The sequence below is a fragment of the Pristis pectinata genome, chromosome 23, assembly GCF_009764475.1.
Source record: "Pristis pectinata isolate sPriPec2 chromosome 23, sPriPec2.1.pri, whole genome shotgun sequence".
Classification (NCBI taxonomy): domain Eukaryota; kingdom Metazoa; phylum Chordata; class Chondrichthyes; order Rhinopristiformes; family Pristidae; genus Pristis; species Pristis pectinata.
This window is the reverse complement of record NC_067427.1, coordinates 15,162,116-15,175,325: the sequence shown is the minus strand read 5'-3', so window position 1 is coordinate 15,175,325 and position 13,210 is coordinate 15,162,116. Positions and strand designations below refer to the sequence as shown.

Below are 13,210 nucleotides of genomic sequence, written 5' to 3'. Positions count from 1 at the left end.
CCCGGGTTGCTGGCGCTGTAACAGCGTTACGCTAACCGCTACACTACTGTGCCTGCCTGATATATCAACCATCCGGTTGACATCTCGACCTGAAATGTCAACCATCCCCCTACCTCCATAGATGCTGCTTGACGCGTTGAGTTCTTACAGCAGTTTATATTTTATACCGTTACCTATTTTCTGTCATCAGTCCATGCATGTATATTTAACCCCCCAAAACCACATGCTGTTCTGTTTATTCTGTTTAATAATCTCGTGTGGCACCTTATCAAAGGCCTTCTGAAAGTCCAAATAAACCATAATCACCTAGTTGCCCCGATCTATTTTATTAGTTTCAAACTCAAAAACACTGACCAATGTATCAAACGTGATTTCCCTTCCAGAAATAAACGTTGGCTCTGCTGAACCCTAATATTGTTTTCCACCAAGTGGAAAATGACGACCCTTTCAATGCTCAATATTATTTCTCACTTCACAAGTATTTCCAAATTCCCTGTCCCCAAATACTCACTAGCATTTATTTACATTTTCTATTTAGCACTTACCAGTTTACCAAGGCTATTTTCTCCCTTCTCTGCAATATTGTTCAGCTGAATTTCAACTTTGCTACTGCTTAAACACCAAGTCTATATCCTCACCACCTGGAGGTACATTTCCCTTACACTTCAGCAGTTTCCCTTCCCACATATCATGTCTGCACACATTCCCATCACTTCCAAATGTCACCATTTTCACACAGCCACAACATGCTCATATTAGAGATGCTGATCCCGGCTTTCTAATTCCACTGTGACAATGTCTCACAATAAGTCACCAAGCTGCATTCACAAATCAAAATGCTGTGGATTTATACTACACTCTGTTGCTTCGATAGAAAATTTAGGCTGATGTGCCGGTGCAGTACAGGGAATGATGCACTTATAGAGCAATGTTCTATCAATTATTCCTTAATGAACATTGCTCAAACAAATTAGCTGGTTATTTTTCTCAATGCTATTTGTTTGGGCTTATTGTGTGCAAGTAGTTTGCTCTGATTCCCACATTGATATTGGTTTATTATTGTCACTTGTACCAAGGTACGGTAAAGAAAACTTGTCTTGCATACCAATCGTACAGGTCAATTCATTACACAGTGCAGCTCCATTGAGTTAGTACAGGGTGCATTGAGGTAGTACATGTAAAACAATAACAGGACAGAGTAAACTGTCACAGCTACAGAGAAAGTGCAGTGCAATAAGGTGCAAGGTCACAACAAGGTAGATCGTGAGGTTAGAGTCCATCTCATCGTATAAGGGAACTGTTCAATAGTCTTATCACAGTGGGGTAGAAGCTGTCCATAAGCTCAGTGGTACATGCCCTCAGGCTCCAGTATCTTCTACCTTATGGAAGAGGAGACAAGAGAGAATGACCCAGGTGGGTGGGGTCTTTGATTATGCTGGCTGCTTTGCCAAGGCAGTGAGAGGTAAAGAGTCCAAGGAGGGGAGGCTGTTTTCTGTGATGTGCGGGGCTGCATCCACAACTCTCTGCAGTTTCTTGCGGTCCTGGGCAGAGCAGTTGCCATACCAAGCCATGATCCATCCAGGTAGGATGCTTTCTATGGTGTATCGATAAAAGCTGGTGAGTGTCAAAGGGGACATATCGAATTTCTTTAGCCTCCTGAGGAAGTAGAGGCACTGGTGAGCTTTCTTGGCCGTGGCATCTACGTGATTTGACCAGGATAGGCTATTGGTGACGTTTACTCCCAGGAACTTGAAGCTCTCAACCCTCTTGACCTCAGCACCATTGATGTAGACAGGTGCATGTACACCGCCCCCTTTCCTGAAGTCAATAACCAGCTCTTTTGTCTCGTTGACATTGAGGGTAAGGTTTTTGTCATGACACCATTCCACTAAGTTCTCTATCTCCTTCCTGTACTCTGACTCATCGCTGTTTGAGATACGGCCTACAACGGTGGTATCATCTGCAAACTTGTAGATGGAGTTTGAGCAGAATCTGGCCACACAGTCATGAGTGTATAGGGAGTAGAGTAGAGGGCTGAGAACGCAGCCTTGTGGGGCACCAGTGTTGAGAATAATCATGCTGGAGGTATTGCTGCCTATCCTCACTGACTGTGGTCTGTTGGTTAGAAAGTCAAGGATCCAGTTACAGAGGGAGGTGTTGAGTCCTAGGTCTCAGAATTTGGTGACAAGTTTGCTTGGGATTATTGTATTGAAGGCAGAGCTGTAGTCAATAAACAATAGTCTAACGTAGGTGTCTTTACTGTCCAGATGCTCCAGAGCTGGGTGTAGGGCCAAGGAGATGGCGTCCACTGTGGACCTGTTTCGGCAGGTCAGCGGGGTTGAGATTGTCTGGGAGGCTGGAGCTGATGTGTGTCATGACCAGCCTCTCAAAGCACTTCATGATGGTGGACGTCAGAACCACTGGTCAGTAGTCATTGAGGCACGATACCTTGCTTTTCTTCGGTACCGGGCTGATAGTGGTCTTTTTAAAACACATTATAACTGTGATAATCCTTGATTGGTGGTAAAGTGGTTAAGGACACCCAAAGGTCTTAAACAAAAGCAAAAATGCAAGTATTTTGAAAACCTGTTTACATTTTGTTCTCTCCCCTTCCCATTACTGGTGGTGCCTACCTCAAATGTTCCAACTCTAGCTTTTGGAACCCAGAGCATTTAACTGCCTCACCCTCTCCAACTTCAACTTACACTTTGCTTTCAACAATGATAAACAATTGGAAACGCTTGGGAGGTCAGACTGTGTGTGGAAAGAAAAAATAATTTAACATGTCAGGTCCAAGATTGTTCTGGAAAAAGGGTCTTCAACCTCAAACATTTACTGTTTCTCTTTCCTCAGATGCTGCCTGACCCACTCAACATTATTCCCTCTTATTTCAGATTCCCAGCATCTGAAGTTCATTGATTTTCATTTACCACACCTTGTTAAGTGGCTCAGGGAGTTTCTGTGTGCATAACAGAAGTACTGATAGAAGGTGCAAGTAGTTTTTTTACTGTGCTTTCCTACATAGGATTCCAACATAAAAGTGCACCACTTCCTGCTGATGCATTGAGGTCTTGCCACATTCTTACTCTGTGCAGAAATGGTCCAAATGTGCATGAATATAGCTGTTGCAGAGCTTTTTTAAAGTCACAAATGTCACAATTATGAGTCAAATGCAGACAAGAGGAGACAGTTATCCTCCCCACCCCTACACACTACATATTCAAGGACTCGTTGCACTGCCAGCACAACCTATATCACTAACATCCTTCACCTGCCCCTCTAGAAAAGTCAGTGAAAAGAAGGCTGAAACACGTACAGTGTGGTTTGGAGATGTCCATGACACACATTCCAGACTCCAGGAGTACCAGCTGAGGGATGCAAATATGGATCTGTGGGGAAGAACCACAGTCTAGGGTCCTTCCGCAACTTGACATTGAGGGGCTGAGTTCAGCAGGGAAGCCCCTCAAACAACAGAAGAGCGTATCACACCAGGGGCCACGTGGGTGGCAATGGTGCTATGTACAAAACAAAAGATGTGCTAACACTACTACGTATAGAACCAGCAATACTGAATGTACTGACCAAACAACACTAAGAATGTAAAGAGCTTTGCACTATGTTCTTCTTTTGTATATTTGTCATGAATAATAAGTTTATTTTTGAACTAAAATAAATATCTGGTTTGGACTCAACGCTATTAAAACCATGAGTAGAAAGATCATGTTACTCAATCCATTATGAAGCTTGTTCATTTGCACAAATTTCTACTTAAATTCAATTTTTTGTTTCAAAAGCTTTTTGAAAGGCTGTTTTGGGAAATTATGCTGTTGTTATTCTAATGCCAGTGGTGTGATGACAGCCAGAACTATGTGAGAGGAGCAGAAAGCAGCTGAAAGGCCTCCTCCAATAAACATTACAAAGCTGAAGCATTTGCAACCACACTCAGCAAGAAGTACGATGTGGATGATTCATCTTGGCTTCCTCCCATTATCCCCATCATTATTAAAGCCAGTCTTCAGCTAATTCAATTCATTCCATCCAAGTTCAAGAGATGGCTAACAGTACTGGATACAGCAAAGGCTAGGAGGCTACATGACAACCCAGCTTCTAATTACTTATGTTTCAGAACGAGGTTAAACATCCAACCAAGCTGCACCAACATTTACTATGATGGCATTGACTGGCAATATGGAAAATTGCCTCAGTTGCCCTCTCCACTGAAAGCAGAACATATCCAAACCATTTAATTACTGTCCAGTCTGCAAAATGATAGAAGGTATCATCAAGTGGCAAAGTCACCCATGTCCTACGTACCAATGCTCAGCAGATTCCCCGGTACCACTTGGCTACGGATCTCATTACAGTCTTTGTCCCAACATGAAATCAACAGCTACATTCAAGAAACGAGGTAATAGGCAGCATTTTGCCCTCAGATGCCAGCAAAGGCTGAGGAATTGTTGTTCATTTGTAGTATATTTTGCAGTCACATCCTTTATTTTTGTGGGAAACAGTTTACCTCAAGTTTCATTCTTAAATGTTTCCCATTGGTATGAGAATGATTTACCTTCAAGTAACAGTTTTCAGTCCACTTCTGCTAAGTCACTTCTCATTCCACTCCTATTGACCTTACCCACAAATATATAACTTCTATTTTATCATTGCCCTCTTCCATCTGCTATATGTAACTAAATCATCATCACAATCATAATTAAGACAGATACCAGTGGAAGATCATTATCTATCCGCATCTTAATTCCTCCAAACTAAACCCAGAATGACACTACCCACTCTTGTACGACTCATTTACAAACCAGCTAAAATAAAAGCTGTAAATGCAATTTACAAATAATCAGGGTAAATGAAATCTCCCTTGTGCTTTTCTGTTTGTCACAAAATGCCTCTTCTATTTCCCTAAGATTAGTCCGAGGTCTTTAGTACACTTCCATTAGACTGATTGCTCTGTTCTGTTCTTTAATTCAACCCATAAAGCATCATTTCATGAGTCTTCTAACATAGCATTCCTTCTCACAGCTGTGATTATTTCCTTAAAACAAAATTGCCACCCACCTTTAGAGACCCTCCCATCCCATCTTGATCTCATCTGAAAACCAGGAGAAACCAAACTCAGACTGTGTGACTGCTAGCAGAATTCCGCCATTCAGTCTCCAAAGATGATCCTGAGTTTTGAGTTGCCCATCACTTTAATTCTCCATCCCACACCCATGGTGACCTGTCTTTGGCCTCCTACACCATTCCAACAACTTTGTAGCATCTCATCCTTCAACTAGGCTCATTAGGGCCCTCAGGACTCAACACTGAATTTAGCCTTTTTAGATTGTGTCAAACTGTCCAGTTCCAATAAAAGGTCATCAACTTGTCACATTTTTTTCCCTTTACAGTTTGACTGAATTCTTTGAAGAGGTAGAAAAGTGCATTGATGAGGACAGGGCAGTAAATGTGATTTATATGGACTTCAGTAAAGCCTTTGACAAGATCTCACATGGGAGACTGGTTCAAAAGGTTAGGGCCCACAGGATCCAAGGCAAGTTAGCAAACTGGATCCAACATTGGCTTGGAATTGGAACTGGTTTATTATTGTCACTTGTACCGAGGTACCATGAAAAACTTATCTTGCATACCATTCATACAGATCAATTCATTACACAGTGCATTGAGGTAGTTCAAGGTAAAACAATACAGAATGCAGAGTAACATGTCACAGCTGCATAGAAAGTGCAGTGCAAGTAGGCAATAACACGCAATGTCATAACAAGGTAGATTGTGAGGTCAAGAGTCCATCTTATCGTACTAGAGAAATGCACAATAGTCTTATGACAGCAGGATAGAAGCTGGCCTCGAACCTGGTGATATGTGCTTTCATGCTTTTGTATCTCCTGCCTTCTGCCTGATATCTTCTCCCGGGTCAGTGGAGACTTTGATTATGCTGGCTGCTTTAACCAGGCAGTGAGAAGATTTGACAGAGTCCATGGAGGGGAGGCTGGTATCTGTGATGTGCTGAGCTGTGTCCATGACCCTCTGCAGTTTCTTGAGGTCCCAGGCAGAGCAGTTGCCATACCAAGCCGTGATAAATCCAGATAGGATGCTTTCTATGGTGCATCAATAAAAGTTGGTGAGTGTCAAGGGGGACATGCCAAATTTCTTTAGCCTCCTGAGGAAGTAGAGGTGCTGGTAAGCTTTCTTGGCCGTGGCGTCTACGTGGTTGGACCAGGACAGGCTTTTGGTGATGTTCACTCCCAAGAACTTGAAGCTTTCAACCCTCTTAACCTCACCACCAATGATGTAGACAGGTGCATGTGCACCGCCCCCTTTCCTGAAGTCAATGACCAGCTCTTTTGTTTTGCTGACATTGAGGGAAAGGTTGTTGTCATGACACCATATCACTACGCTCTCTATCTCCTTCCTGTACTCTGACCCATTGTTATTTGAGATACGGCCCACTACGGTGGTATCATCTGCAGCTTGTGGATGGCATTAAAGCAGAATCTGGCCATGCAGTCATGAGTGTATAGGGAGTGGATTAGGGGGCAGCGGACGTACCCTCGTGGGGCACCAGTGTTGAGAATAATCGTAGAAACATAGAAAAACTACAGCACAATTCAGGCCCTTTGGCCCACAAAGCTGTGCCGAACATGTCCCTACCCTAGAAATTACTAGGCTTACCCATAGCCCTCTATTTTACTCAGCTCCATGTACCTATCTAACAGTCTCTTGAAAGACCCTCTCGTATCCACCTCCACCGCCATTTCCGGCAGCCCATTCCACACACTCACCACTCTCTGAGTAAAAAACTTACCCCTGACATCTCCTCTATATCTACTCCCTAGCATCTTAAACCTATGTCCTCTTGTGGCCACCATTTCAGCCCTGGGGCAAAGCCTCTGATTATCTACCCTATCAATACCTCTCATCATCTTATACACCTCTATCAGGTCCCCCCTCATCCTCCGTCTCTCCAAGGAGAAAAAGGCCGAGTTCCCCCAGCCTGCTTTCATAAGGCATGCTCCGCATTCCAGGCAGCATCCTTGTAAATCTCCTCTGTACCCTCTCTATGGCTTCCACATCTTTCCTGTAGTGAGGCGACCAGAAATGAGCACAATACTCCAAGTGGGGTCTGACCAGGGACCTATATAGCTGCAACAATACCTCTCGGCTCCTAAATTCAATTCCCCGATTGATGAAGGACAATACAACATATGCCTTCTTAACGACAGGGTCAACCTGCACAGCCGCTTTGAGCGTCCTATGGACTCAGACCCCAAGATCCCTCTGATCCTCCACACTGCCAAGAGTCCTACCATTAATACTATATTCCGCCAACATATTTGACCTACCAAAATGAACCACTTCACGCTTATCTGGGTTGAACTGCATCTGCCACTTCTCAGCCCAACTCTGCATCCTATCTATGTCCCTCTGTAACCTCTGACAGCCCTCCAAACTATCCACAACACCCCCAACCTTCGTGTCATCCGCAAACTTACTAACCCACCCCTCCACTTCCTCATCCAGGTCGTTTATAAAAAATCACAATGAGTAAGGGTCCCAGTACAGATCCCTGAGGTACACCACTGGTCACCGACCTCCACTCAGAATACGACCCTTCAACAACCACTCTTTGCCTTCTGTGGGCCAGCCAGTTCTGGATCCACACTGCAATGTCCCCTTGGGTCCCATGTCTCCTCACCTTCTCCATAAGCCTTGCATGGGGATATTACCTCGTGCTGGAGGTATTGCTGCCTATCCTCACTGATTGCGGTTTGTTGGTCAGGAAGTCAAGGATCTAGTTACAGAAGGTGCTGATGAGCCCCAGGTCTTGGAGTTTGGTGATGAGTTTGTTTGGAATTATAGTACTGAAGGTGGCGCTGTAGTCAATAAACAATCGTCTAACGTAGGTGCCTTTACTGTCTCGGTGCTCCAGAGATGAGTGCAGGGCCAGGGAGATGGCATCCACCTTAGACCTGTTTCAACGGTAGGCGAATTGCAGTGGTTTGAGGTTTTCTGGGAGGCTAGAGTTAATGCATGTCATGACCAGCCTCTTGAAGCACCTCATGCTGGTGGATGTCAGAGCCACTGGGAGGTAGTCATTAAGGCATGTTACCCTGTTTTTCTTAGGTACTGGGATGATGATGGTCTTCTTAAAGCAGGTGGGAACCTCAAATTGAAGCAGCTTGGCAAGTGGAAACAGAGGATGATTGATGGTGGAGGGCTGTTTTTGTGAATGGATGCCTGTGACTGGTGGTGTGCCACAAGGATCAGTACTTGTTGTTGTGGATGCCCTTCAGGCAAACTTGCCATGATTAACAAGTCTTCACCACTCTCTTTTACATAGTTCAGTCTCTCCAAATTATCACAGACATTTCGTTCGTTCTCTTCAGTCCTCCCCTTTTGCTGCAATTGAAAAATGCTTGTTTTCTAACTTTTCCTTGTTCAGTTGAAGGATCATCAACCAGAAATATTGAGACACAAGATATTCTGCAGATGCTGGAATCTGGAGCAACACACACAAAATGCTGGAGGAACACAGCAGGTCAGGCAGCATCTATTGAGGAAATAAACAGTCGACGTTTTGTGTTGAGACCCTTCATCAGGACGAGAAATGTTAACTTTGTTTCCCTCTCCACAAATGCCACCTAACCTGATGAATATTTCCAGCACTGTCTGATTTTATTGACAGTCAGCAAAGCTTGGTGGAATGACTTGTCCAACTATCCAAAGCTTCATCCCCCAACATTTTGTGGCAGAGCTTGTTCCGCCCCACTGTTCCATGCTCAACCCACATGAAGGTATAGCTGCCCAGAACCTGTCAACTTTGATAGGGTTTGGGCAGCAAGTCAACATCAGTGAATCAGTTAATTGCAATTGAGGGTTCCTCACCACTGATGACAGGTTTTGGCCCTATGACTATGGAGCAGAAGAGTGCAATTGAAACAGGTGATCTGTACACACATGCGGACTCAGAAACCACAAGTCCACCAATTACCCCCTTGAACCTGCAGTTAGAACATGCTGACGTGCATCTTAACTCCACTTCCTCAGTAATGGTTCCAAAACCTTGGCCAATAAAACTAACCCAGTTTCCTGGCCCCAGAGATTTTTTGAGAAAGGAATTCCAGATTTCCACTACCTGTTGTGTTGAGAGTGCTCTGTGACATCACCATAACTGTAGTTGTACAGTTATGTCTTCTTAATTAGGACTCAAAAAAACAACTAAAGGAATGCATCCTATCATCTTGTGAAAAACATTAATTAGATCACCTTTAAATCTTCTATACCGATGGGACTACCAGCTGAATCTTTAAAATTTGATGAACTGCATGACAGCTTAGAAACAGAATATGCTCAGGAAAAAGTCATGCTCAATGTCACACACACCTTAAGCAATATTTTCATTAAAATCACACAACAGATTGTTTCATTAGGGCTTGAATTTTTCCAGTTTTTAGATTTGGTTCAGCTTGTGAGATTTTTCAGTTTTAATTATTGATTGGCAAAATTATAGTCCTTTTGTTTAGAAAAACATCTGCAATCAGGACATACACCAACTTTGTCTCCGCAATGAGTAGCTGAAATTGAAGTTGGAAAAAGCATCTGCACCTTCAAAATCATGTTGCTTCATTATGGTATTGAGAACCACGAATCACGAGCATACAGGAGACCTGCATAAACAGCAGAAGGAACAGACCACCTCACAAACTAACCTCCCACCTGTCCTGACAGGCACCTCCTGTCTTGTCTGTTGAAGCGTTTGCTGTTCCTTCACCTAACTCATCAATCGATTTAGAACCCACAAAGCCAGAATGGAAGCAAGACATCATCCATCCCAAGAAGCTGCCAAAGAAGATTACCGAATTAAAATGTACCACTATCTACCGGATGATAATCACTTCACTGACCAGTGCATCCCACAAACAAATAGCATTTGTTAGTCTTGCATGTGAGCATTTTGAAAGCCACATTCAGCATTCCCAATGCTAAATAAGATGGTTGATGTTTATGGATAGCCAAAGGTTCATTGATAAAAGAAAATGTTTTTTCAAGTCAGGCTCTCCAGGGCTTTTCATTGGTTAAAAACAAAAAAACTCCAATCATATATAACAAAGACCAGTTTAAATTTGAATATGCAACAGTTAAGCACTCTTTATTTTTTCTCAGGATATGCTCTTACTACAAATTAATTTGGATTTTTTTCCAAAAATGACAATCCCATCCAGGTAAAAGAGGAAGTTGGCAGATAATTTAGCTTTGTACTAAAATTAAACTGAGAGAAAGGCTTAAATTTCTGACTGATTTATTTAAATTAGCTAGCTGGAATATGGTGTCCTGTCTTGGTCCAATACATTAGGAAACATGTCAAATCCTTGGCAAAGGTGCAAAAGAAAATCACTAGAATACTTCAAGTAATGAGAGATTTTAATTCCACGGGGAAATCAGAGAAAGTTGGGTTGTCCTTCCCGCAGCTTGGAAGTATAATGTTATAGAGGTACTCAAAAACCCAAGGATCTTGACAGAGTAAAGAGAAGCTATTTCCCATGATAGAAGATCAGTAACAAGAGGCCACAGAATGGCAAAATGATGTTTAATTTTATCTGAAGTGCACTATTTGATAGTTTTATCATCTGCAGCACAGAACCAGGCCTGCCCATCAAATGATCCGTGGCAGAGCTTACGTTCTGCACAAGCCCCTTCCTCCCACTCTTCACCAGAGCCCAACAGAATCGGATTCAACACTAACTTTCAAAAGGGAATTGGAAATGCAGAGATTGATACACTTGTTATCCTGCACCACAATTCAAAGAGATTTGCTTTTTCTCTCCTCCTTCATTCTCCATTCTAATTCTAAACATTAAATAAAAAGCATTTTACTAATAGTGTCGATGAATATTCAATTCTCCCACTTTAGGTAATCCCCACCACCACCTTGCTTCTTCTCATTCTCTTTTCCAGCCTTTTTTTCTCTCTCTTCTTACCTGTGACCCATCCCCCCCCCCCGTGGATCTGCTCTCCCCTCCTCCCCCGCACCTGCCTATCACTATCTCTTACCTGCATCTACCTATCACCACCCTGTGCCCACCTCACCTCCCCTCTTTTTCTCCACCTATCACTGCTCTGCTTCACCCCCCCCCCAATATATTGGGCTCCCCTTTTCCCATCTTCAGTCCTGAAGAAGGGTCTTGACCTGAAACACTGGCCGCCTATTTTTCTCTATGGATGCTGCCTGGCCTGCTGAGTTCCCCCAGCATTATCCTGTTTTTTATGAATAGTGTCCTCTTCTAACTTTACTAGCCCATAACCCCCAAGGCACCCGAATCCCAGTTTGAAAAGTCAGATCGATGTCTCTCTCCAACCTTCTAGAGTACATTTGGGTGACAACAACTCTTCAACCTTTTTCCTGTCCAAGTCTGAACAGCAAGCAGCAAAAGGAATGATCATATGCCAACCTGCCATCTAATCTTCATCTTTTATCTGTACTTTTAACCAAAGGCCACTGAGAGCAAAATGAATGGACAGAAGGTTGAGCTGATTTATCTTCTTCCCCCTCAAACTCATGCACACCAGAGCTCTTTTCTCTCCTGAGTTTTTTTGGAGCATCAAATTACATCTCTTATTGATCCTGTTGCTATGCAATCTGATATCCAAACAAATCCGGCGTTGATTAAAGTAACAGTGCCAACTTTACAGGGTCACACACACTGATATCTAGGAATGCAGAGTTCTGTGGCTGAAAGCAGTCGCTGATCACAAATGTCAGTGACCCTGTGAAAACAAAGATAAAGAGATAGACGAAGAATAATCTCGCTGTCTGTCCACTCAATTGCTTTCTTAAGTGCGTGAAAAATAAACAAATTTCAACTCATTAATCAACTGACATTAAACCACAAGAGAAAATAACTAAACAATTATTCCCTGGTGCCCTATCTTCATGTAAACATTGAAGTTTCTACCGGCTTACACAGGCCCCTTAAGCAAAGTACTGTACGAGAACACTTACGTCCTAGGGCACTGCTCGCTGCTGGTACACTGTTTCAAAATTATATCTTTTAAACGTTAACTTCCTTTTCCAGGTTAACGGAGGGCTACTCAGTTTCCACTATCAGAAAGTCAGAGCCAACAACACAAATCAAATATGTAAATTCACCGTAATTTTCTTCCTTACATTAAAAGCTAACGTCAGAACAAGAAAAATGTACATTCTTCACTGCTCAGTTAACTCCCGCAAGCCAATCTTTACCGAGGGCACAAATCGGAAACGACCAGCCGGTCTTGCCTTCCCTTCCTGCCGCCCGCATTCTTACTGGGGGCCGAGGTCTGGTCCCGGGCCTCACCATTGAAAGTAAAGTGGGGGAGAGAGTAAACACACAGAATATACTAATGACAATAACAAGTAACACCGGCATCTAACGCGTGCAACAAGGCTTTTCAAAAAAAAAAACATAAATAGGATTTTAATCAGAACATTTCCTCAAGTCCACGAAACAATAAAGTCAGCGAAACTAAAACAAAAAGCAAAACTGAATCCGTTGACTGTTCGGGTTCCCGGTGTTGTGGTGAAGACGCTGATAAATTCTGCTACTTACAAAGCATGTCCGGCCGCAGGTGATCCCAGCTCCAAACCTCCCCTCCACCTAAAACTTTTTTTTACGTTGAGTGTTTCCCAGCAATCACTAAGATACTGTGCTCCTTCCCCGGCACATTCCCAAGCCAAGCCTCCGCGTGGTGTCCAGTGAGCGGGGAGAAGTGGGCGAGAGGACGGATCCGTCCATCGTGTCCCAGTCCCAGCCCCGAGCCTCCGCCTGCGCTGCCCGGTTTGATTGACAGCAGCGCCGCCGGGCACCGAGCGTGTCGGGGCTCTGGAGTGGAACCAGGGACTGTGCCACCCCACAATTCGCTAACTTTAACTCGTCTTTGTTTTAATTTGCAGCGTCACCCTATACAACACTGAAGGGTGGTTGATTTTAAACTTCGTTTCTGGTTTCCTTTATGAAACTTTTATTCTGGAGCAATCGTGCCACCTGCTGTCTGCAAGGCTTCTTTCGTTCTTGTCTTTTTCTCTTTCTGTCATTAAGAGGCACTGACGTAATTATTTTTAATGCAGAATGACAGGCAGGAGTTTATCTTTATTTCAAAATCAACAAATTTGATCCATGCAAAACAACGCGACAAGTTTATCTTCCCTAACAGATCTGACAAG

At 43.4% G+C, this 13,210-nt stretch overlaps 1 protein-coding gene across 1 annotated transcript in view; it reads right to left on the bottom strand.

The window, feature by feature from the left end:
• Nucleotides 1–12,939, bottom strand: part of LOC127582154 (G-protein-signaling modulator 1-like) — a 182,524-nt gene extending 169,585 nt beyond the window's left edge. Inside the window, exon 1 of the mRNA XM_052037204.1 lies at nucleotides 12,597–12,939. Coding sequence (XP_051893164.1) covers nucleotides 12,597–12,603 — 7 coding nt within the window. The 5' untranslated portion in view covers nucleotides 12,604–12,939. The remainder of the gene's footprint in view (nucleotides 1–12,596) is intronic.
• Nucleotides 12,940–13,210: the final 271 nt, after the last annotated feature.